The sequence below is a fragment of the Podarcis muralis genome, chromosome 17 (assembly GCF_964188315.1).
Source record: "Podarcis muralis chromosome 17, rPodMur119.hap1.1, whole genome shotgun sequence".
Lineage (NCBI taxonomy): Eukaryota > Metazoa > Chordata > Lepidosauria > Squamata > Lacertidae > Podarcis > Podarcis muralis.
Genome location: NC_135671.1, coordinates 35,615,208 through 35,641,521, shown reverse-complemented (window position 1 = coordinate 35,641,521; position 26,314 = coordinate 35,615,208). Strand labels below are relative to the sequence as shown.

Sequence of the window (26,314 nt, the reverse complement as noted above, 5' to 3'; positions counted from 1 at the left end):
TCATTCCTTTCAATAGAGACCAAAGGATCATAATACCAGCCAGGTCTTCCTGGCAGTTATACTATGCAGCAGTAAAATTCCAGTCTAGGAATGCAATTTCTTGCTGGTTGTTTATGCAGAACAAGTAGGAAGAGCAGAATTCTGTCCCACCACCCAGCTGTTCCTCTCTACTCCTGGTATTTAAAATAAAATAAATAAGATAAAATCAGACCTAATATTTGGCTTCTGAAAAAGAGGAGGTTGATTCACTTCAGCATCACAAATTATACAGAATATATATTTATATCCCTGTTACTGAAATCTATGTGTATGTTGTTTAAGGAGTTCATCTCAAGTTCATGTAGGACATATACTTGATCAAAGGACATGCTGCTTTTTCCTCTCCTTGAGCATTCCTATTATAGTAATTAAAAATAAATATATCTCTACAAATTATACTGGTTCTGCAGTCTAGGTTTCTTTATCTGAATTTGGTATGTTTTATCCTAACATTTTTTAACACACACACACACAGGCTGGGGAGGACGACCCCAACTCAAAGTTAACTTGAGAAGTACATGTGTGCAGTGTTTGAAATTAGCCAGGTGCACTTTGCAACTGGGGCAGGTCCAATTGTGACCCCATGGAGATCTGTGGATGCCAGGCTGATGACTGACATCTCAATCTGGCTGCCCCCCCCCCAGGTTTCTTAAGTAGGTAAGCAGAAGAGCTTATTTATTGCATTCATATCCCACCTTTTTCTCCAACGAGTACATGGTTCACCCCACTACTCAGTTAATCCCTACAACAACCCTGTGAGGGGGGTTAAGAGGCTGTGACTGGCCCAAGGTCACCCAGTTACTTTCATGACTGAGTGGGGATTTGAACCCTGATCTTCCAGGTCCTAGCCCAATACTCTAACCACTACACCACACTGGCTTCCTAGAGTACTTCTACTATGCTATGAGCTAAATTAAATAGGTAAATAAATATGGGGGAGGCAAAATGCCACTTAGAGAAGGATGTGAAATATTTTCCTTGAAGCCTGAATTTGTTTTATTCTGGATTGCTTTATTTGATGTTTTAATGTGTTATAATGTGATTTTTTCCCCATTTAAAATATAAAGTAATATAGAAATAAAATGTATAATAATAATAATAACAATAATAAATCTCACCCAGGGGGAAATGGCACCTAGACATTCTGTTGTGGTAACCATAACCTAGGTTTAAGGTGCCATTTGGCAATTACCTTATATATCTGAGTTTCTAACACTGCATGTGTGGCCAGATTTTCTGAGGTAAATGGAAAGGAATGCCAAGCCAGAGGAAGGGTGCAGAACAATGCAGAATTGATTTTTTTAACTTCTATCTCTTGGAACCTATCTTTCAATTCCAAGAGTTTCACTTTAAAGGGAACTGGAAGCCAGGTTTCAGAGGCACACATGCACAAACATTCTATTAACGGCAAAAATAAGCAAATGGTTTTCCTTTAAAGCTAACAAGTTTATTTCCATGCAGCATCCTATGCTCCAAACCAAGTATTATGGGCAGTAAGAGTCAGCATTGTCTAGCAGATAAAAATGCCTGAACCTGGGCTTTGAAAAACCTCAGTTCAAATCTGACATGATCTACCAACTCTCTGGGTTGTCTCAGGTACTAATCTTGCATCCCAGTGTCAATTTCTGAGCAAAGCTTGAGGATAAGTGTTGCCTCCACCCTTTCCTCAAAGGAATGAAACGCAAGGAATCGGCATGTATTTTGACGGCACTTCTTATTCAGCATATTTTATTTATCCTTATGTGTGGGAAGGATGTGGTTATAGGTGTTAGGACTGGAGCAAAGATCTGCCATGAAGTCCACTGGGTGGCATAGGCTGGTCAGTCTCTCAGTCTATCCCACCCCTCAGATTTTTTGGGAGCTAGTGTACATTGCCTTGTGTCCATTGGAGATGGATATAAAACTAATGAATAATAATCATTAATATATGTTGTCTGCCATTTGCAAGTCTTATAATTGTGCAGCAACTTGTAGCTAAGCCTCCAATATTAAAGCCAACACACTCTATCCAGTACAATAGTACAGTGCTGAGAGATACACCATGTGCTCACTATATGCATCTTCCATTTAACAAAGTATCACAGCTGCATTTGAAGTAAGGCCTGAACTTCAGAACTTCTTCACCACAATTAGAAGGAATGGGAAAGAGTTTGCTACAAAGCACTAAAGTTAACAGACCACATTCAGTATCTGCACATCTGCTGTACTAAATAATACAGGACTAATCACTTGGGAGAATAGTTAAACAAAAAAGGAGATTGAGATCCAGGCTGCCATCCTTGCTGACTCAGATCTGTGGCCCATGGGCAAATCAAGTTCTCTTTACTTTTGGGGGAAAGGATGATGTATAAAATAAGAAGTGATTTCAGTCTGAACAAGAATGGACAGGACAAGCACGACAAAACAAACAGGAATCCACCCACAGTTACCTTATTGCTTAGTCTTAGAGAAACAAAAACAATATGTGCAACAGTGTTCTCTTCAGAACCCTGATTAGTTGAACTGTGCATCTATGAAAGGCATTTGAATAATAAGCAAGAGACTTTACATCCTAGACCCTTCTTTTTATTAGGCTCCCATTAAAGTGTCAAACCTGCAATACACTAAGAAACTACCTTCTATGTTTTCCTATTACAATACTTGTATTATTATATGATAAACCCATTGTATAAACCCAAGCAGTCAGGCAGTTGGCTAGCTCATACTTTGGCAATGAAAGCAACTTCATTCAAGTTAAGAATTAAAGCTAAGATTTTACCTGATGTGCTCTTCCATGCTAACCAAAGAATACAAAATTGCACCACAGCAAATATTATAATCCCATGAGCAAAGCATTTGGCAAGGGAGAAGGCCAGGTGGAAAAACAAACACTTGCCAGGATACCAAAAACTATAAACACCTCCACAAGTTATAGATCAGATCACACTATGCTGGCCAAGCCCCTTCATAAGCAATAAAAATTACAGTCTTAAAGGCCTGATATAGAAGACAAGTGAGTCAGCCCACCATACCATCTCCTTTCCTTGGGTACTACCTGTCCCATAGTAATGTTTCTTAATTCATTTCACATCCCTCTAGTTTCTTCTCATATACATACAGCAATCCTAGAAAGACCCACAAGGGTTCCTCCAATCTGCACACATCATTTCTTCCAACGAAAACCACATTATGTCAGCTGGTAGAAACATCCTGTATTACCCCTTTCACAGCACAATTCAACCTATACTGGTTTGAACACGTTTATAAATCCTATGATCTTTCTAGAACTCCCCACCCCCCAGAAACAGTCCACTAACTCCCTGCTCAAATCTCTATGCAGCCCAGTAATTGCCTTCTTTCCATAATGCTAACTAGCATTGAGTTAATGCTTTTATAATGTTCAAGTCTTGTTGCAATCCCAATAACCTTGTAAGGCAGGTCAGCACTACTATCTCTGTACTGCAGATGGGAAAATGAGGTTGTCTGAGAGATTTGCTTGCTATAGATCACTAAGTTCATGCTAGAAGATAGATTTGAATTAAGGGCTTCCTGATTCATTGGTTTATCAACACTAATGTAAGTAATCAGTGCTCTCATATTGGGCCCCAAATATGTGTTGAAATACACTGGAATTTCCACCACCATGTGAAACGGCATGGTGGTCCTCAGATTGTGGAATCGCTTCCCCTCCAAAGGTGTGCCTCACTTCTGCAAAGGCTTTGGGGTGGAAGATGTTAATACATGTAACCCACCCAGGGACTGCAAGGCAAAGGGCGGGATATACATGACTCTAAATAAATAGTCAAAGGCAGGCTTCCTCTGGTTTCAAATCTCCCTCTCAACCAACCATCTACAGAGACTCTTGTTTGCAGACAATATAACTGCAGATTACATTAGATGGTCCACTGGATCCAGAAGCTCCCAACCCCCACTCTCTCTCAGACTTCTAAGTCCATGTTGTAAGTTTCTTTGTGAACTTGTTTAGGTAAAGAACACCAACAATTTATTTTTTTAAAAAACTTTCTTCATTTCATCTATTGCCCTCTGCCTGCAGCACTGTTAGGGGCAGATGCCAGGAGCAGGTCAGCAATAAATCACATGGCATCAGCGAAGTCAACTCGTTATTCAAGGAAACACAATTAGCTCCTTTCAAAGCAATCTGAGACCAGCGGGGAGGGGAGCTGGTTGCATCAAGAGAGGAAACACCCCCTGGCTTCTTCAGTAGCCTGCATGATCTCTGCTTCTTGCCCCTTCCGCCTCTGCTTCGGCATCTGATTCTGGACTGCTCTCTGCCACGGGCTCTCCCCACTCAATAAACCTTGTTGCCTCTTCAGCTTCTGACACCTCCTCTTCTCAGTCTGCTCCCTCTTCTCCCTCGACCACTCATTGTCATCCCACCCCCAGTCCCCTGGCTCTGAGCCTTCTTCTGGGGGCGGGGGGGTCCCAGCTGGTGCCTCCCAAGGCTCCTTTGCTTCCAGCCTGTCCATGACACTTAGTGATCTGGTGTTGCATCCTGGCTAAGAAGGTGAGTCAGGAAGTCCTCACAACAGATCTCGTCTCTACCATGAGAACACCAGACAGTGTGCAGTATTAACTTCATATTGCAAATGTGGATGCAGAAACGGGGGGGGGGGGGAATCTGCATTGCCTAAGGCTATCTTGCACTAGTATTATTGGTATTACTAAGATTATGTAGACAGTAAGTGCTCTGAGGCACACATGACATTCTGTGCAGTGCACCCTATGTACCATGTAATATGTACTATACACCAGTGATTCTTACAAGCCTTTATAAATAGTGAATCCACCACCACATTTTCAAAGCTTTCTTCTTCTCATAGCCTCTCTCTAGCCTCCAGATAGCCCTCACCCTGAATCTAAACCTTTCACTACCTCCATCACAAGTACCTCCTCAACACCACCCATAATAACTTTGCTGGATCAAACCTGCTCCATTTCTTGGATCCCCAAAGCAGCCAGCTAGAAGCATGAAAATGTCACCAGCAGGTCTTGTTTCAAATCAGGAGTCTACATCTAGCTTCTGGTAAGCATGCAGATAAGCATGGTCAACAGGAACATTGAAAGATCTCTCTGTACTCATTGATTTGGCATTAATCTTCCACACACGCAATCTTCCCCAACGCATGCACCACAGCTCTCTTAAGTAAACAAAACATAATGAACTGTGTAAATGAATAGAAGAAATACAATTTCAACGAATATTAAAATCAGCTCCACTCAACAACACGAAAGCTGGAGGAACTAACTTCCACCACATTATTCCCACGACTCTTTTCCCAACAGCCATCCTTCCTCTCGCTGCAGGTGCCATCCTCGTGTTTATTTCCAAGGCTCCGCATTTTGTCAAAACATCTAGTTCGCACATTGCACTCGTCAGCTCTCTGGGAAGAGATCGCGCCACTGGAGAGTCAGGGGCCGCAGAAGCAGCCACACGACTTGGGGGGGGGGGCTGCTCTATCGATCCTCCAAACACCGCGCATCTTACTTTTTCTTTTCTTTTCAAGCTGTCTCTAGGCGGAAAGCGGCTGTCGGCGCCAGCGCCTCTCGCGGCTGGCCTCCGCCTGGCCCAGCTCTCCCAGAGGTAGACTGCCGCTGGGCGTGGAGGTTCCACCGGCCGCCGGACTTCGCGCAAACACCGACGGGGCTTGGGCTCAGAAGGCGTTCCTGAAGAGTCGCCTAGCTTCCGAGTTTGCCTTCCTTAACCGAGTCCTCTACTCCCCCCCCCCAAACCCCACCCCGGGAGCACTTTCCTCCCCCTCACGCCTACCTCGCGACCTGGGGGAGGGGAGCCCCTCGACACCGACGCCCCCCCTCCCGCCGCCGCTGCCGCCTCAGGGAGCCAAAGAAGGCCCGCCCGCCGCTCGCGCCCGTCGGACAGAGACGCAGCTCTCAATAGGCTCCATGAGACGCCGCCTCCCATTGGCTCGCCTTCCGCCTCCAGGCACGCCCTTTGCGACGCCCCGCCCCCCTTCGCCGGGACCCCACCCACCGGCCCGCGCGCCTCTCTATGGGCGACTCCAAGTGAAGGGATTTACTTGGGCTGGAGGTCTCGGGGGCGCATGCGCACTTCTTGTCACCCAAAGCAGCTCTGGCCAGGCGCTTCGCTGATGAGGCGCGCACTGCTTAGTGTCGTCGCCGCGGAAGCGGAGGGAGGCGGGCGGCCTTCATGCAGCCAGGGCGTAGAGTGGCCGTATTTCAGAAAGTAAAAACCAGGACACCCCGAAAGTTGTTGAGCAGCTTTTTTGAGGAAGACCTCGAACTTATTGAGCTTTTTTTTAAGGAAACCATCAAAATTGAGCTTTTTAAAAAGTTGTTACTGAATTTGTATACAGTACTGCCCTTCGTCTGGTGATCTCAGGGCATAAAAATAAATAGCAAAACAGTCCCCCCCAGTACATACAAAACATTGTGCAGGGACAACTTGAAACATCATTGTACTGATCAGCAACACCATTTATATTAGCAGTCAAGTGTTCAGAGTACTTTGTATGTTTTCTCCATAGTCCTTATGATGAAGAAATAAACGTGTAAATGAGAGTATTGTTCTTCCTACATTGCAGTTAAGATCTGAGAGCAGTGAAATATGGCAGGGGCAAGAACAGACTTGGGAATTTGCTTAAAGCTCATATTCTAGCTACATGAGCTCAAATACTGCACTGTGGTCTAAACCGCTGAGCCTCTTGGGCTTGCTGATCGGAAGGTTGGCGGTTCGAATCCAGGGTAGGCTGTTGTTGCTCTGTCCCAGCTTCTGCCAACCTAGCAGTTTGAAAGCACACCATTGCAAGTAGATAAATAAGTACCACTGTGGCAGGAAGATAAACGGTGTTTCCGTGCGCTCTGGAACTCATCACGGTGTCCCGTTGCGCCAGAAGCGGTTTAGTCATGCTGGCCACATGACCCAGAAAGCTGTCTGCAAACACTGGCTCCCTTGGCCTGAAGTGAGATGAGCGCCGCACCCCAGTTGCCTTTGACTGGACTTAACCGTTCAGGGGTCATTTACTGCCAAATGTGTTTAGTTAGCTGCTCCTGCTCCCACTTCTCTGAAGTTTCTGGCCTAGCTAAAGCCTTGTGAGGAATGTTCTGATCTCTGCCCTGTTATTCTTCCCTCATCTCACAAACAGCTTGCAAATAATTCCAGGGAGCTTTTGTTATAATTACCTAAGTCTGTGCATTCTTCTCCCATTTGTCTGATGGCCTTGCAGCTTCTGTGCTACACAATGTATGTGGGTGGGGAAGGAGCACAGAAGTGACAATGGAGAGCATTTGCTTGGGTATCTTTGTTAAAACACTGGGAGCATAATCAAGCACTTAGTGGAGATGACTGCAAAATATAACAAAGCTCAAAACAGGGTTATCGGTCTACACAGCTAAATTATCTTGCTAAGCCGTGAGGCAGTCACGCTGAAAGATGGACATGACTCCAAGAGAAGCCATCAAACATACAGACAAATTGCAAGGTGTTCTGAAGAGCAAGCAAACAACCAGAATCATTGTAGAGAAAGGTGGGCTGGTTCTCACTGCTATTCTATCCTGCCTTGGAAAAAACCACACAGAACAAGTCAAATGCTATTGGGCTAAAACAGGGATTCTCAAACTAATATTGTGAGTTTCTCTCAAAAAACAAATACCTTTTTTCCCTGCCACTGCCACCCCTGGCAAAAAAGGACCAGAAACTTCACTGGTGATGACACTTGGGAGAGACGCAATGCAACGGCTTAGATTAAAGAAAGAACAGGGACAGATGAGGATCTGAGGTATGAAACTTCCTGCATTCTCCCACAAGAATTCAGGGTTTCTCAGTGGAGCATTAACTTTGCCTTCATAAGGACAGCATAGGAAAAACTCTTAGTGAGGATAGGAAGTCTGAAACAAGAACAGACTCCCTCGGAAGGTGGTGAACTCTCCTTCATTGGAGACTTTTAAGCAGAGGCTGGATGGCCTTCTGTCCTGGATGTTTTAGTCGAGATTCCTGCAATGCAGGAACTAGCTGACCTGCAAGGTACATTCCAACCCTACAATTCTTTGATTCTACGAGTCTGCGAGAGAGCTGGCTCTCTCTGGTAGCTTGTTGGGCAAGGAGAATGGCAGTGTTTTGCATGTCCCCTCTATAAGACATTACAAGTTTACTTTATTAAATGGAGATATTGCATCATTAATATTCAGTGCATTATTGGTGTTTTTTAAATATGGCCAGGCACAAATACCTGAGTGCAGACCTTGTAGTTTAGGAGGGTTGGGGGGAAATACGTACTTGATCATTTTTGATCAATATCACATTTTTGTCAGAAACAAAAATGTCACTTCCTGGGCTCCTAGCACCTGCAAAATGAAATTATGCAAAGCCACATAATTCAGTCTTCCTGAGCATAGGGCTGCCTTTTATTTATTTAGCACAGAGTAGAACATTCAGTCCTAGTTATGCCCAGCCCATGCACAATGGCTTTCGTGCAGAAGCAGATGGGAAGGATTAGCTTTCACCTGCAGTGTCTTTCAACTTCCGTTCCCTTTGTTCAATCTACAGTGGTGCCTCGCAAGACGAAATTAATTCGTTCCGCGAGTTTTGTCGTCTTGCGATTTTTTTCGTCTTGCGAAGCACGGTGTCAGAAAAGTTTTGGAAAAGCTTCAAAAATAACCAAAGTCTTCAAAAACCTCAAAAAAGGCTACCACACCGCGTTCTACGAGTTGCTCCTCGAAGTCAAATTGCAACTGTATTAACGGTGTTAAGAAAAAGGAAACAAACTTGCAAGACGTTTCCGTCTTGCGAAGCAAGCCCATAGGGAAAATCGTCTTGTGAAGCAGCTCAAAAAACAAAAAACCCTTTCGTCTAGCGAGTTTTTTGTCTTGCGAGGCATTCGTCTTGCGAGGTACCACTGTAAATTTCTGGCTGCCAAACATTTATAGCTAGACATGCAGTATTATTATTATTATTATTATTATTAAAATTTGTATACCACCCTTCATCCAAAGATCTCAGGGCAGTTCACAAGATAACATGGCATGTATTCTGACTATATACAAATGCACTACCTTACAGACACTACACTCCCATTCATCAAGAGTGTCAAGTTCTATTTAATGTCTCCCCGTCACATTCGCTCCCATGTTTTGGGATCTGTAGGTCAATCTCATCAGCACCAGCTCCCACCGTCAACAAGATCTCTATGTTCCCTGGTTATGAGTTTTATCTTCCTCCTGCTTCCAGTCAGCAGCTGCATGCCTGTGCACAGGATATATGAACAGGAATTTAAGAAGTCTGCTACTTGTAGATGTTGAGCGCGTATGATGCATAGGTCCTGGAATTTCCTGTACAAACCACCTCTCTCTTTCCCAGGCCTAGGGAAGCTGCTTGTTCTCTCCTAACATTGCTTCTGGTTGGCTCCAGGTCATCTCCCAGGATCTGGAGAACATGTTTGCTAAACATCCTGAATCATGACTGGTCTTGGTTTTCTGCCCTCCTGTTGAGGGTATTCGCTCCCTGCCCATGCTTGGACTGTACTCACAGCAAATTGGTTCTTTAAGAACATGCCTGCAAAGGTAGGGGAGGAGCAATTAAGAGTATGATCCAAGTTTGATTTATACTCCATCTCCCCACAAAATGTCCAAGACAACTTTAAATATTCCTGTTTCAAAACGTCTATTTAATGCCCTGTAGCTAAAACTGCAGCATCTATAGTGGCCTACAGCACTTGTCCTACTCTCCATGACAGTGAGATAGGAATGCTGCACACCGATTATTTTGCCCTGCAAATTTTGCGAAATGCTAAACAGTTATTTGAAACTTTTCAAAGCAAGAATATAATTTATTCCAATGAATGATGCTGACTTAGGTGTAGGCAGGCAAGCAGAACTCAACCTTTACCAAGAACCAGATAGAATATTTTATTTTTTAGCCCAAGTTCTTGGAACCAATATCTGAAAGAGAACTAAAAGCAAAGCAAAAACACTAATCATCAGTTCAGAATAAAGGCTCAGGTAAAATACTGATGTGATCCTCTCTAGGCTATCATTATGATGCAAGAATACATAAAACCAACATCTGAGCGAAGGTGGCATTGGGCATGGCATAAAGATTTATTTTCTGCAAAGAATGGAGGAGATCCTTGCATGAGTTGTCCCTCCCACTAGGCAGGACAGACATAAATTAAGCCTTTTTGCCCTCACATGGGAGGGCGAATACTCCAGTTCTTTCCCACTTAGCTCCCAGTGCAGGACAGGTGACAACAGTTTTCTGTCACCCTATAGACCTGAGGAGAGGCTGGCATAAGGCTAATTACTTGGCTTGGAAGTGGAAGTTTGACACCCAGCTACATAGAAGTAAAGGCTTTCTTAGAGGGTCCTCTTTATTCTGCTGAATCCTCAGATGGGGAAGCCATAGGAACAATGTCCCCCCACAGCAGCGGGCCACCTCAGCTGGGGCCCTGAATCTGAGGAAACAACTGAATTGTTCTGGGAGGTTGCAGAGGCTACGGGTCCATCACCAGCCACCTTTGGAAATTTACAGTCAGATCTCTTTCGGAGAGAGGCTCTTGGTCTAACGCTACAGTTTACTGTGAGAGACTGAAGAGGAATGTCTGTTAATTATAATGCACTGCAATCTTAATGTATTGTAAAGTCATTCCCTATGGTGTAATACTCAGAGAGTCTTTCTTGCTCTTACACGCAGAATTGCAGAGTTGGGAGGGATGCTTATGGTGATCTAGTCCAGCCCCATTGCCCTGCAGGAATATGCAGTAAGGGAACTGCCCCCTGGACATTCCTGCAGAGCTTGAAGCATTCTTTCTACAGCTTTGGCCTTTAAAAAGACAAGCTATCTATACAGGCTTGGTGGGGACGTCAACAAGGCACCACACAGTGCAAAGTGAATCAGGCTCCGAGGGTCCGGCAGGTAATTCTAACAGATTTGAAAGTAGACACAATAGTTCCGGTATCTTGCCCAAGCATCAAAAATCATGTGTCAGTGGATGAGCCCTAAATTTGCTACCAAGCTTTTACTGACCCACACTGGAACTCAGGTGGTATACCACAAGCTGTCCATTAGTGAGTCACATCACTGTTCTATCTAGCCCCCTATTGCTTAATCGGACTGCCCAGCAGTTCTCTCCATGTTCCAGCCCTCCTACCCAAGATGCATTAGCTGGCGATGCCAGGGATCAAATCTTGCACCTTGCGCACCTTCATGTATTCAGTCACTGGACTGTGCACCCCCGGCTGTTCCCGCAGTCAATCCTGATCTGGAACTAAACAACAACAAAATCAATGGTTCGAATCCCAAGAGAAAAGACACACCGTGCTCACTGACTCCGTTCCACTCTCAGCTAGTTCCGTCTTTTTATTTGCTCAATAGCCTTTAACTGGTTGCCAAACAAAAAGATATAACAGCACATTTGTAGCTATGACACCAACTGGCATTACCACAAGACAGAGAAGGTGGACCTGCCAGGCCCCTATGAGCCTGCACGGTGTGGCAGACCCTCCCCTAAAATGGAACACAGGGCCTTCCGACAGTTTCCTTACAATTCTGCAGGGCTTACAGGGAGGGGCTTCTGATGTGGTGAAAGAGCAAGAGCTAGTCAGGAAGCAGCTCATATAATTCACGAAGTGTGTAAAAGCACATCATCGCTGAATAGTTTGGTGTAAAAGAAAGGAAGGAGAGAGGGTGACAGGAGAAGTCTGCTTTAAAGAAATCTGCGCCAAAGGTTCAGGGGCTTCCTTTGTCTTCTTCACAAGTCTCCTTCTTAAATTCCTCATAGACAACATCTGGCTTGTCATCCTTCTCTGCACCCTCTGCTGTTCGGGCATTTGGCACCCACAGGCCAGAACTGATGCAGCGCTGCATGTGGTATTTCGCTTCCTACAATGGGACACAAAACACATCCTGCTTAAGGGCCATATGTTACACTTTACATGACCTAACAACTCTAAGGAACTTCTTATTCATTAGGCTTCTAAGCAATGGAAACTACTGATAAAACCTAAAGCTTTGAAAAATGCTTGGAAAACGTTGCTTTTTTAAATAGGAGTCAAAGGTTTACGATCTCTGAACTAAAGGAGTATTTGACCAATATGTGGTATCTAACCAAAACTACAATTCCCAGGAAGGCAACATAACACTGCAGTCTGCAGGCTGCCTGCACAACTCCATCAGCAGATGTGCTAACATTACAAACTAGGAGAGATCTCTTTGAAAATAGGTAAGCTCTTTAAAAACTTTTGCAATGAAAGTGAGTAAATACCAATTCCAAATCGAGCTAAGGGGAGCTCATCTATTACTAAGTTTGAATGTCTTTTATCCTAAAATGAAAGGTTAGAAAATAAAGCAAGACTGTGAACTTCAAGAATAGTCTTTAAGGTAAGTAGTTTAAACAAATCTGCAGCAGCGGCTGCTATAGCAAAGTATGCAAGAGGCATAAAGTCTCTTACCCTAAACTAGTGATGGCCAAACTTGGCCCTCCAACTGTTTTGGGACTACAACTCCCATCACCCCTAGCTAACAGGACCAGCGGTCAGGGATGATGGGAACTGTAGTCCCAAAACAGCCGGAGGGCCAAGTTTGGCCATCACTGCACTAAACCATAGGTCTTTACAGGCAAAAGGGAAGCCTCTGTTGGGATGTATCAATTTCTTATAGAAATGATGACAAAATTCCCTCAAGTGGCTCTATGCTTAAGGAAAATTTTGGTTAGAAAAAAGAAATTTGATTAGAAGGGGAGATTTCTCCCTGCAAGTCTGATTCCTAATGTAAAATACAGTGGTACCTCGGGTTAAGTACTTAATTTGTTCTGGAGGTCCGTTCTTAACCTGAAACTGTTCTTAACCTGAAGCACCACTTTAGCTAATGGGCCTCCCGCTGCTGCCGCACCGCCGCCGCACGATTTCTGATCTCATCCTGAAGCAAAGTTCTTAACCCGAGGTAATAATTCTGGGTTAGAACTGGGTTAGTTTGTAACCTGAAGCGTATGTAACCCGAGGTACCACTGTATACAGGCGCTTATTTCAGTAGCTTATCAGGTTTGGAGCCAGCATGCAATGCTGAAATTTAAGCAGGGTACCAAACACAGCTAATGGGTCCAATAAGCTGTGTAGTGGAAGGTCAATAATGCTTATGGTACTTTTGTAGATTAGGGTGCTTCAGCATGCAATTGTACGCGCCAAATTTCCCAAAATGGGCTGCCACGAAAAATCACACAATTTACGGATTTGGAGGGCACAGAGGAAGTTTAATTATTAACTGTGGCAGATGTGAGCACGTCTTCAAGCCTTGCGTCGGAGGGGAGAGTAGTGGCAGAGAGTGCTCATACATGTTTGAATGTGTAAATTAACATCTCCTATATCTATCTGGATACATAGTCCCATAACTTGAAAGGAAGGAGTCTAATCCTAACTTGGAGAATACTCACAGCAGGTTCCATTTTGCTGATAGCATCCTGAAGCATCTGTACATCTTTCACATCAAAGCATTTCTGGAGCTCCTGGGAAGAAGAAATATGCATGTATATAGAGGGGAAGGGATGATAGCACTGCAGAAATCTTGAGTTGTAGAAACAGTAAAGGTAAAGGGACCCCAGACAGTTAAGTCCAGTCGCGGACGACTCTGGGGTTGCGGCGCTCATCTTGCTTTACAGGCCGAGGGAGCCGGTGTTTGTCTGCTCTGCAGACAGTTTTTCCAGGTCATGTGGCCAGCATGACTAAGCCACTTCTGGCACAACAAAACCCAACATCAGAGCAGTGCACGGAAATGCTGTTTACCTTCCTACTGGAGCGGTACCTATTTATCTACTTGCACTTTGACGTGCTTTCGAACTGCTAGGTTGGCAGGAGCTGGGACCGAGCAACAGGAGCTCACTCCGTTGCGGGGATTCGAACCGCCAACCTTTTGATCGGCAAGCCCAAGGCTAAGTGGTTTAGACCACAGCGCCACCCGCATCCCAGAGTATAAACAGTACAGACTATCTAAAGCTCAGAGGCAGAGCACGTGCTGTGCAAGCAGAAAGGCCTGCATTCAATTACAAATAAACTGGCTATTAATAAAGTAAACTCTCTAGAGTCACAGAAGTGTAGCATTGGAAGGAAACCTGAGGGTCATCTAGTTCAACCCACCGCAGTGCAGGAACGCCAACAAGCTTCTAGGAGCCACAGGTGAGAGCAAAGTGCAGGGTGGGGATCAAAGTTGGACAAACCACCTTGGAGGGAGGACGATGTGTCCTCTGCCAGGAGTACTACTCCTCCCCTAACACCCCAAGTTGCAGATAGGTAAGAACAGAAATGGCTAGAACCCCTGGGCTAAGATAAGGTTAAAAACTGAATATAAGTTAGAGGTGGCTAACCCTGGGAGCCAGACCCATTGCCCCAAACATTTTCTTCTAAGCTCAGAAGACACTGTTGATTTAGGTGGCAGCAGCAGCAGAGAAAAAAATATACAGGTAGTCACAGCACCTCTGTTCAGCCAAGACCCTTGATAGGCATATAAATTGCCCCCTCCCCAGTCATCACGCATCTCATAGGCTAAAAAAAGGTAATGAGGGAAGCCTCAGCTGATCTGCATGGATCGGCTGAGGAGAGGCTGTGTGCTTGTGTGAGAAATGTTCTGCGGCCACGCTGTCTGCTTTCACACTCACCCCCACTCCTAAGGATAGGCCAAGAGTGAATGGACAGAAGCAAGTTAAGCCACCATGCGCGTACACACACAGAGAGAGAGAGGGGGGGGGAGCAAAAAGGTTAACCTCATACAATCAATTTGTTCAGTTAGAAGCATTAGTGACTCACGGGTGGGAGCGATTCATACACCTCTACAGGATCAAGGCCACCAGGCCCCAGTCGTTTCTGGCGCTCTTCTTCTTCATACTCTTTCATGGCTCTCTCAATGCGTGCCTTAGCCCGGCCCCGCACCCGTTCTTTGAAGGCTTCCAGTTCATCATTAAAACCCTCCATGTACTGCTGGTCAGCAGTCTGTATGAAATTGGAAAAGGTGGCAGGTAAGAAAGGGGGGGAGGACACACCAGAGAACACAGTACTGAGCAGATATCTTGCCCTTTAACAGAGGAGCAAATCAAACTTTACAAGATATTACGCTTATCTTGTCCATAAAATGCCAGCCAAAACCTAAATACATCACGCTATTTGTTAAATACACTCAAGCCAGAACTCTGCTGAACTTCCAGAAGAAATGAGTTTTTAATAATAATTAATAATAATAATAATTTTTTATTTATACCCTGCCCTCCCCAGCCAAGGCCGGGCTCAGAACGGCTTACAAGCAATAATAAAAACATTTATTTTAGAAGCATTACCCCCTCTGCAGAGACTTCAAAGGGGTCCAGTATAATCAATGATCAGCTGACTGGTGGTCACAGAGAACCTCTTTCAAGCTGTGTAGGTACTGATCAGCTAACTGACACCAATCAGCTTTCAATTTTCATATATTAATCATCTGACGTCATTATGACATCATGTGACTGACAGGTGAATGGTTCAACTCACCTGTCAAAGTTGGTCCGGGGGTGGGGGAGAGCCAAGATAAGGTTTTCCTCTATTACCTGGGCAATAGTCTCACCTTGATTTTAGCAAAGAACTGCCTGAAACAAGCTCTAGGGTCAACCTTCAGGCTCTTGGCCAGCTCCAGGATGAACTGCATCACTATGGTCTGATGAGCCACTTGTTCCATCAGGGCATTTTTCTGAGATAGGCGACAAAAGAACAGTTGCACTTTTAAAGACACACTCACACTCCCCTTGTCAATATTTGAGCCTGGCCCAGCATGCAAATGATTACGTTCAGAACGTCATTCAAAACTCACTCCCAATCCTCCCTCTCTCCATCTCAGCTTCAGGCTACCAAGGTTACAACCATAGGATACCAGATGACCCAGAACCATGTCCATCAAGCATACAGAATTCTGCCTTTCTGCTCCCTTCATTTTCCCAGGATAGCATCTAGAATCAACGCTGTGGTTTTGTGGGTTGTTGTTTTTTTGCAAATTCATGAGGCCATCTCTAAAATTGGAATTTTCTTCTGGGCATATAGCTGGCAGTGAGACAGCAGTGGCTGACTCAGCAAGACCCAGCCGCTACAGTACCAGACACAAAACAACACTTGAAATAATTCCACTGTCAGAGGAAATAAATCCTGCAGAGCAGGTTCACTTCTGTTAAATGTGACAGAAGAACCACACTGGCTGCTTATGAGGTAGCCAGCCATCAAACTGCACAAAGTGACTGAAGCAGGTTCACAGAAAACTCTGCTATTAACTCCTAGTACTGAAGCAACTGCTAGATCTAAATACTTATTTGGAACCTTTATAATAAGACCTGAAATACAAGCAACCCCCATTTATGCACGTTCAATATGTGTGACTGGGCAAACACATATCATGACGAACCTGGAAGTGACCCTAAAACATCACAAAAAGGGGCATAACAGGGTGTTTGCAGGCTTTTTCAATGGTGTTTCAAATACATGTGATTTCACTTAAATGTGTGGTGCCTTTGAACATAACCCCCGTGTAAATGGGGGTTGCATGTAAATACAGGCAGGAGGCCCTTAAGGGCTTGCCTTGAAGTCACCAAAGTTGACAGTCCTCAGTCTTTTCCACTGCAGCTTCTGGAAAAGCTACATCAGCTTTACTCACCTCTTCTACTTCCAGATCGATACACCAAATGACTAAATAATTGGCTGTCTCTTCACACACAAGATATGGGTTATCAGACAGATATTTCTGGCTGTCATCCCAGCGCCGCAGCATTCCTTTTGGAACAAGAAAATAGGAGCATAAAAATCAGATGGGGGGGGGGGGTAATTTCCTAACCAGGCTTTTGGACTTTTAACACACAGATGACAGCACTGTAAAAAACTGCTAGCACTTTACAGTCCTATAACAGGAAACACATAAGCAGCAACTGGGGAAGTCAGAATAGTGATGAAGTTTGACTTGGGAACATACATAATATTAAAGAAGTTAAGTCCTTATGGTAACAAGATTATTAAAACAAAGAAGAAATTGCAATTGGTCAATTAGTACAAGGGCGAAGGATACTGGTTTCTAAAAGCTACTTTATATAACCTGAATCAATGTTCATGTAAGATGCATTGATGTTCATGTAAGTTAATGCTATTTATTTTTAAATGATCAAGCAGAGCTGCTTTTATTTTCTTAAACACAGTATAAGAAACTTATTCCACACTAGTGCTTAAAAGGCTTGCCTTTGTGTGAACACAGTCCTCAATGCAAAATGTGATTGCTGGTCCTTGTTGCAATGGCAGCAGAAGCAGCAATAAACCAGTCTAGAAATACAGTAGCAAGTCTGCCAAGTATTGGGCTCAAATGCTCCTCTCCTCTCACTTTATCAACTATAGCCACAAGGAGACTAGAAGCTTTTGCTTCTGGGTCCCGGTCCCGTCCCCCCCAACTACAGTTTCATACTGTATGGGGATCAGGAATTGCTCACTTTGGTGTGTTCCTAAAGCATGTTTAAGACCTAAGAGACTCTGTCTTGTTTTGCACAGAAAAAGCAATTTGGTCATTGAAAAACAAAGCATATATTCCAATATCCTAACGCTGGTCTGGAGATTAGGGTTACGGTTGGAGTCGGGGTTAGGGTTAGGTTAAGTAAGCAACTCATGGAGTATTACATCTGCACATCCTCATTTTTCTAGATGCATTTCTCCAATGTATTATTTACAGAGTAGGCGCTGGAAATTGGCAGTCCCCAATCCAACCAATGCTGCCAGCTGGACCAGGCAAGCTCCAGTTACCTTTAGCTGCAGCCTGACAGGATCAGGCACATGGTTATGTTGATTACCATACCATTCCCTCTCCCAGAATAGGACCTAACCCAATTTTGTAACCGGGAAAAACAGATACCCATGTTCTCCTGATAGAAGTAAACCAAAAGGGATTGCAGTAGAACATGAGTCAAGGTAGGGCACAGAACATATCATCCTGTTATTTAGCTCTGGGTGACCAGACACATTTCTACACAGTCTCCTAACTACAGTGAGAGCTATCTGACTTTGCTGAAGAGGGTCAAGAGCACCCTGCTTCCCTGCACGTAGGGAAGACAGAGAGACCATACTAAGTACAACTACTCGTTGGTTTCTGGTACTCATGACTGCAGAGTCCCTCTCTTCTGATCTTCTTTGAAAGAACTTTAAGCTAGAATTACAAGCCAGCCACACCAAGTCTACCTAACTGCAAATGAATATCAATCAATACTTTATTGTGGTCCAAAGACCCATAAAACATAAACCATAAAACAATTTCAAAACTAGATACAGTTAAAACGACCAGACAGACAGATGGTAGAACCAAGGCAACCAGCAAATGACTATCAGTCCACAAAGGCTGTATCTGCAATTTGCCACACTGATCTCAACTGCTCTTAGCCACAGAAAAAGAAGGTGTTTAACCCAAAGCACTCTCAGATCAGTGCAGAGTTTTCCCTTACCAAAGTGTTTAATTTGCTTCTCATACTTCTCCACATATGTTTTGTGCTTTTTCTCTTTCTGTTCTTCTGACTCCTCGTCCTGCTCCGCCTTGACATTGAAGACACTCTACAACAGCAAAGGAAGCATGGTTAGAATCACTATTGCTACCACAATGCAATCAAGGTTGGCCAAACCAACAAAGGGTGGCCAGGATAGTCCTAGGCTGAATACAGTAAGAAAAGGAAAATACCAGCAAAAGAATGAAGAGATGAAGCAGCTTCAAAAGGATCAAGTGCAACTGAACAGATAAAACAATCCAGAAAACCCAGGATGAACAACCTGCAGCTCTACAGAGGTTGTTGCACTACAACTCAGATCATCCCTGACTATGTGGTCGGTGGGGAGGGGGGATTTGGAGTGTAACATGATCTGGAAGGTGACAGGCTTCCCATCATTGGTGTAAAATATTTGGCAGCCTTGCAATTAATTTAGTCATCTTTTTTAAACATTTTATTGAAGTAAATCATCAATACAATAAAAATAAAATAAATAGTAAAAAGCAGCACAGTATATTCAAGTGAGACTTAATATTAAGTTGGTAAAGTACTTAAGACCATTAGGAAAGATGAATTTCACATTTTATTGTGGAGATGAGTCCTATGTGTTTATTTTTTGTATATAAGATAATTTTTCAGGGTCCTCCAAGTCTTTGGCAACACATAATTTATGAATTCTTTTTTCAGCTAATGCAAAACTCCACATATTTTTATACCAAAACAAACACCACAAATCCAGCAAGGTTTTCCATTTCCGGGCAACTGAGGTTCTAGGCAACTCTGACTCTATGTCAAGAGTTCTCGAGAGCTGAAACTATTCAAATGATCATCCCACAGATCTAGTAAACAAAACTGTGCTGAAGTTGGAATGGAATGTCAGAGTATTTTGGTCTTGGCAAACTTAACTAAAACTGATTCCATTGCCCTTGAAGATGAGTCACTCAACTCATAATACTCTGAGCCTTAACAAATGGGTTTAAGGGAGCCTTTCTGAGGCTTTCATTTCTTCATCCCAGAATATTTCTAAGGCTTGATTCCCATTCTTGCTTCCCTCAGTTCAGTACTCAGGAAATAAAACCAGTGTTTGGTATGCTATCCTAAAACCTAATTGTTAGCAACGGCATTTTTTATTTTACAGATATAATTGCTGTAAAAACTGCTTTGATTTTTTAAATTAAATTGTGGCATACAAGTATTTTTAAAAATTTGTAGAGTTCACTTTTCATCGACAAGACAAACAACAATCTTTGCTAAAAATTCTGATCCCTCCAGAAGCCTTATTATCAAGCCCCCAAAAGTTATTTGCCTGCAAAATGTTTTACTTACTTATTTATCACTGATAAGAGTAAATGAGTATAAGTAAAAAGAAGGAGACAACATACACAACAAGCCATAAATAAATGTAGCATATCACTCTCAGTAATTAGAAAACAGACACGAATGCACAGCAAACACCCAAGTGAAAAAGCAATTATTGAGCCGGCGCTTAAAGCTCTTAATAGTCAGTGCCAGGCGCAACTCAGAAGGTGTTTCATAACTGGAATGCTAACACTGAGAAGACCCTCCACTGAGTTGCTGCCTGGAATATTTTAGGTGGCTGTAGCACTACCAAAAGGTCCTCTGCCACAGGTCTTAACAATGCAAGGGCAGGTGGACATGGGAGAAAGCACTCCTTCAAGTAACTGGATCCCAATTTATATAGGCCAGGGCATTGAACTAGATTTTTAATTTTCTTTCATCAAGTTTTTCTGATATATGTAAAAAGTCATCCAAGGCCCAGATATGTGCAATTCACATAATTTAGTTTAAGGCCAGACACTGAGTCTTCCCGGTAGCAAATGAGTGCATATCAATCAAAGCTGCATAGCAACTAGACCCACCTTACTGAAGCCATCTCTGCTGAGTGTGTCCACATTCCAAGGCATGTTCTTTTCCTTCTTCCTGAGATCGTCCGCCTTCTCTTCCCAACTCTTCTCTTCTTTCTTGAGTTGCTGTGCCTCAGCCTGCAGCCTTTGCAGCTCACTTTTGGTGCTATCTACGTTGGCCAATTCAAGCTCTTTTATCTTCTTCTGACACTCAGCTAGTTTCCGCTTGCAATCCCGACACCCTTTGTCCACCTCTTCTTTCTCTTTGTGGAACTGTTCCATTCTCTCGACTCGGGCCTGGAAAACGGGTTGCATTCAGTCAATATAGTCCAAGTGACTACAGCCTCTTTATTACTTCAAGCTAATACTGGGACACTTCCAACCCAGAATGAGGTACACCAAGTTATCTGTATGAAATATAGCCATCTGGCACCTTCTATCGCAAAAAGGTTAGTTCATTTCTAGTTTAGAGTAGTGCTGTCAGCTGAGACCAGGACCTTACACACACACACAACCTCCAGTTGACAGAGAAATGTGGGACAAAGTCCCCTGCCACCAGCTGGTGGACATCTGATGTATTCATCTTTTTAAAAATAAATAAAATCCTAGCTGTTTTCTCCTCCCAACCAGGCAATATTAAGCTCCTGTCAGAAGCTCAAGTTGAAGAGCAAGAGCTAAAGGGCTCTTAACCTTTGACTCATAGCCTGTAGCCTGCAGCCCAAGGAACAACTTTCCACTTCCACCACATGGAGACTAACTAGTAAGCATGTGCAAGGACACCAGAAGGCATCAGAGAAGATTGCTACTGAAGGCCCCCATGGGTTATCCTGAAGTCAGCATAAAGCAAAGATATAATCTTTCTTATTCTAAGCTTCTAGGGGTCTGTACTTGGCTAGAAAGCCTGGTGTAGGGTACTGGACTGTTTCTTTTTATGGCAACTATTAACATTGTAAGTATTTGTAATTTTAATTTATTTTAGTTTTTTAAAAAAGTTATTTAGCAGTTATTACACAGATTGGATGGTTAGAACAGAGTCGTGGTGAGAGTAGCCTTAACTCTTCTGGCTGCGTTAAGCTTTTTAAAGAGGAGAAATCAACATTGCATTAAGTTGATTGTTCCGTCAGAGCAAGCTCTTCAGCCTACCAGACAGAACAAGCCCCTCTCCTTGTTCAAGGAGTCTGCCTGATACATACACCCAGCAAATTTAAGGTCTTAGAAGAGGGGTGTGTGTGTGTGTGAAAGTTGTGTTGCACAAGCAGAAGACCTTGAGCAAGGTTTCCACTGATGGGTCTTGTTAGGTGGATCCCACCCTTAATATTTATCAATGTCAGTTCAGGCTTCTAGCCCCCAAAAATGAGGGATATAAAAAGCTTGATGAGAGCATATTTTCATCCTTGTGACAAGGCTTTCTTTTGGCCCTCCTATGTTGGAATTTTACAATTTTATATATTTATATTTTTTGCTTGCTGATTTGTTGGGATTTTATTGTACTAATAAAAAACTCTCACACACAAACCTTTACATGTGCAGAAAGGGAGTGCATGTATACCGCACAAAGACAGCAGCCAAGCAAAGAAGAAGCTGCTCCGCACATGAATACCTCCTACCTACAAACATCTTTCTGCTCCTGCATACACAGCAGTGTAGGTGGGTGGAGTAGCTGCTGCGGTGGTCGCTGAGAGTTTTGGAACCCAGGAAACAAGGCTGGCATTGCTTTCTGGGCAAAGCTTTCCTGACAGAAATCTGGTATCGCAAGTCAAAATATTCAGCAACCAGTAGGAGAATACTTCAAATTCCAAGTACACCCTGCTACTCTGACCTTGAAGTCATCATACTTCAATAGCAACTACAGACTTCAAAAGGGAGTATATCCAAAATGAGATTGCTGAACTAGAATTTATCAGCAAAGCTGAATAGCTTAATTCAGATTCCTGGCTTGTCTTTCACTCCATAGAAAATAGCAGTCTCACTTCAGGAGTTCAGACTAACAGAACAATAATATTACAATGTCTTTACTCCTTCATATTGTGAATGGATCACTCATTCTTATCTTGCATAAATTTGGACTCCGTATAACAGAATTACAGACTTACTGCTGCTACCTTTTGCAGTGTACTCATGTGTGTTTATCTCCATATCTGTCAACTGAGGACACTTCACACAACATATAATGGGCTTAACATATGCCACAAATAAATCTGCTAGTCTTTAAGCTTCAAAGGCAAAAAGCTCTGCCAACATTTTATACACACTTTCTAGTTTCTAAACACAGCAAGTTAAAATAGCAAGAATCAAGCAGAGTTTTCAAGGCAACGTTGTGTTATTTGACAAATTCCTCCAGCCTCTGCAAGGGAATGGGGACCAGTAGTCCTAACAGGGAGCTCAGGCAGGATAAAGCCGTTACAAATGTAAGAAGCGTTACAACTAAAATGGGCAAAGAAAATGTAAACATAGGAGCAGCATAAGCCAATTCTTCCTTCAAAAGGGATAGCCATCACATACTGTATATGCAATTTCAAGACCATTACTCTTTTTGGCAACCTCTCCTTGATTTGTCCTTCCATCAAGCTCATGCTTGCAAGCTTTAGACAGAGCCTCCTGTGTGCAGCAAAAGATATGGCTAGTAGGATTAATCCCCCAGCCTATATGGAAGGAGGTCAGAAGAGATGATCATCTTCTCTGATCTCACACACTGAAGTGTAAGCTGGGATCTAGACATTTTTGGCATTATGCTGCCTTTACACTCTTGCCATTTTAACTTGCTGTTCCTTGGAAACTGACAACACACACATTAAACTTATTACAGGCAGGGCTGTGTGTCTTCTGAACCTACATAAGGTGAAGCTAGAAACTGGAACAAAAAGTTTGAGCTGCTGAGAAAACCAAGGATAATTTTTTGCATTTATCAGTTTTATTCCTCTGCATCATATGCATTCATTCCCACATGGAAAACATTAATCTTATTAAACATTTGGGCAGTTGCAAACTAAGGTTTTTCAATTCATTATCTGGCTGCAAACCAATCTTGTTCATAAAGAAAAACTGCAAAAAGATTTTAGAGTTTTCTTACAAGTGGTTTTTTTTTTTTTTACTTCTTAGGTGTTTGAGAGTTGGGAAAACATATACAGTATATCATATCATACTACTGTTTTGGGGTGGTCTCCAAGTTTACAATATAAAAACACAAAATTACATACCATAGATTACCCATTTCTTCTGACATATTGGTTTATTTTGGCATAAATATGAGGGGTGTGGAACACCTAAAGAACCTTTAGCTAACTAAATGGTTGAAAAAACAGGCACTTAAATTCATTCAAGATGCCTTCCTGAGATAGCTTTTATCTTTTAAAACTTTAAGTCGCTCCTCATTTAAACCTGTATCAAACATTGCTTTTCTCCCTCCTGTCACAGTACAAAACCAGAAGCAAAGCAGGATCCAGGGGGAAAGTGTGCTCTTAGTTGAAAGCCAAAACCAACTAAAAGCTTGGGGGGGGGTGGCAGTCGATTAAAGCCACCGTCGATATTTATACAATGTTTATATTTAATACATACACGCACGTGGTATTTTACTGAGGTGACCAGCCTCTGCTCGCAAGGAGCTTGCAATCCGAAATTTTGGCTCAGGGGCAGGGCTGGATTTAGGTTTGATGAAGCCCTAAGCTACTGCAGGTAATGGGGCCCTTTATATGTCCAGCTGTCCTTTGTCAACAACAAATTGTGGCTGGTTTTTGTGTTGAATATATGCTATACAGTAATTGATGGACGTAATAGGTATCTAACGCCATTTGCACATGCAGAATGTAGGCACCCTTTATACAGAAATGAGCAAACCAGTGATATTTTAGGGAGCAGGCTAGCAGGCAGGCCCATTATTTACATCATAGGAGCCTACACAACACAAAACACTGTTGCTGTATGTAGGTTTTATTTTATTTGTTTTTATCTTATATTTTGGAAATGTACATCCAGTTCCCCCCCCCTTTAATTTTTTGGGGGGCCCCCAAGAGAGTGGGGGCCCTCAGCTAAAGCTTGTTTAGCTTATAAGGGAGAGACTCCATCAGGCAAGGCCTCCTTCCACCTGCCTTGCTCTACCCTGTGCTTCTCAATGTGTATTGTATTGTTTTATGTACTGCGGCTTGCTGTTGTTTCATTTATTATAAAGGTAAAGGTACCCCTGCCCATACAGGCCAGTCTTGACAGACTCTAGGGTTGTGCGCTCATCTCACTCTATAGGCCGGGAGCCAGCGCTGTCCGCAGACACTTCTGGGTCACGTGGCCAGCGTGACGAAGCTGCTCTGGCAAGCCAGAGCCGCACACGGAAACACCGTTTACCTTCCCGCTGGTAAGCGCTCCCTATTTATCTACTTGCACCCGGGGGTGCTTTCGAACTGCTAGGTTGGCAGGCGCTGGGACCGAACGACAGGAGCGCACCCCGCCGCGGGGATTCGAACTGCCGACCTTTCGATCGGCAAGTCCTAGGCGCTGAGGCTTTAACCCACAGCGCCACCCGCGTCCCTCATTTATTATAATTTAGATATTATTGTAACTGTTGAGTGGATTTCCGTTTACCTTTTATATGTTGATATTATTTTATACTATTCTAATGATTGTTGAATGTTACTTTTTTGACGGAGATTGCCTATTTTAAAGTTTTTTTTTATCACATTTTTGTATTGCGTTAGATTGTTACAAGATGTACATTTTTTGTTTCTTCAGCTTGTAAACCGCCTTGAGTACTGTAAGATAGAAAGGCAGTATACAAATTAAAAATGATGATGATACAGTGGTACCTTGGGTTAAGTACTTAATTCGTTTTTGAGGTCCATTCTTAACCTGAAACTGTTCTTAACCTGAAGCACCACTTTAGCTAATGGGGCCTTCTATTCTCATCCTGAAGCAAAGTTCTTAACCCGAGGTACTATTTCTGAGTTAGTGGAGTCTGTAACCTGAAGGGTATGTAACCTGAAGAGTCTCTAACCCAAGGTACCACTGTATGTCCAGCTGTCCTTTGTCATCAACAAATTGTGGCTGGTTTTTGTGTTGAATATATGCTATATGGTAATTGATGGACTTAATAGATATCTAAAGCCATTTGCACATGCAGAATGTAGGCACCCTATATATAGAAAGGAGCAAACCAGTGATATTTTAGGGAGCAGGCTTACATTACTTACTTTACCATTACTTACATCATAGGAGCCTACACAACACAAAACACTGTTGCTGTATCTAGGCTTTATTTTATTTGTTTTTTATCTAATATTTTGGAAATGTACATCCAGGGTTTTTTCCCTTTAATTTTTTGGGGGGCCCCCAAGAGAGCGGGGCCCTCAGCTATAGCTTGTTTAGCTTATACGTAAATCCGGCACTGCTCAGGGGTAGAAGCGAAGGGAGGAGCATAACGGGAAAGTGGCGCGTCCCGTTCAGCCGCGCGCGCTCAGGAAGGTCCAGGCCTCAGAGGGGTCGCGTAGAGAAGGCTCGCCGGAGAAAGGGGTCGGGGTGGGCGGCGGGCCTGTTTCGAGAGCGTCGCCCGCGAAGGCTGCGGCGGAGAGGGCAGGGCGGGGGGAGCCTGAAGGAGACGGAGGAGGGGGAGCAGGCCGGCCTTTCCGAAAGCGGAGGGAAGACACTCCGCCGGCGCAGGAGCCTGGCGTGAAGGGAAGCTGCTGCACCTGAGGAGCTTCTGCAGGCGGGGCGGGGCGGGCTCCCTCTCCCCCTCACCTGGTGCCGCCATCGGAAGAGGCTGGGCGTGTCGATGTTGGGGTGAGTCTCGTCCTCGTCGTCGGACACCTCGATGTGGTCCCAGACGCTGTAGTCCACCATGGCCGCCCTCCTGCCGGCGTTGCTGCCTCCGCTGCTGCTGCTGCTGCTGCCTCCTCTGCCTTCGGGAACTTCCGCTTCCGCTTCGACGTCACTTCCGGAATCTCGGCGCAC

General features: G+C 43.7%; 2 protein-coding genes across 4 annotated transcripts in view; both read right to left on the bottom strand.

Annotated features, from left to right (window-relative positions):
* The window catches only part of TYK2 (tyrosine kinase 2), a 48,160-nt gene extending 42,186 nt beyond the window's left edge, over positions 1-5,974 (bottom strand). The window contains exon 1 of one of the 3 annotated variants that reach the window (XM_028711858.2): positions 5,807-5,974. In XM_028711858.2, coding sequence (XP_028567691.2) covers positions 5,807-5,959 — 153 coding nt within the window. In that variant the 5' untranslated portion in view covers positions 5,960-5,974. Of the gene's footprint in view, positions 1-5,285; positions 5,394-5,524; positions 5,768-5,806 lie in introns of those variants that run through there. The other 2 variants (XM_028711857.2, XM_028711856.2) reach the window with 2 other exon arrangements.
* A 5,364-nt stretch (positions 5,975-11,338) lies between these two features.
* Positions 11,339-26,269, bottom strand: CDC37 (cell division cycle 37, HSP90 cochaperone). The gene is made up of 8 exons (XM_028712204.2): positions 26,102-26,269; positions 20,396-20,677; positions 18,480-18,585; positions 16,664-16,779; positions 15,590-15,712; positions 14,803-14,985; positions 13,437-13,508; positions 11,339-11,890 (listed from the first exon to the last, which is right to left on the bottom strand). Exons 1-8 carry the CDS (start codon positions 26,201-26,203, stop codon positions 11,738-11,740), a joined length of 1,137 nt encoding a protein of 378 aa, XP_028568037.1. The 5' UTR covers positions 26,204-26,269; the 3' UTR covers positions 11,339-11,737.
* Between the last annotated feature and the right edge of the window lie 45 nt (positions 26,270-26,314).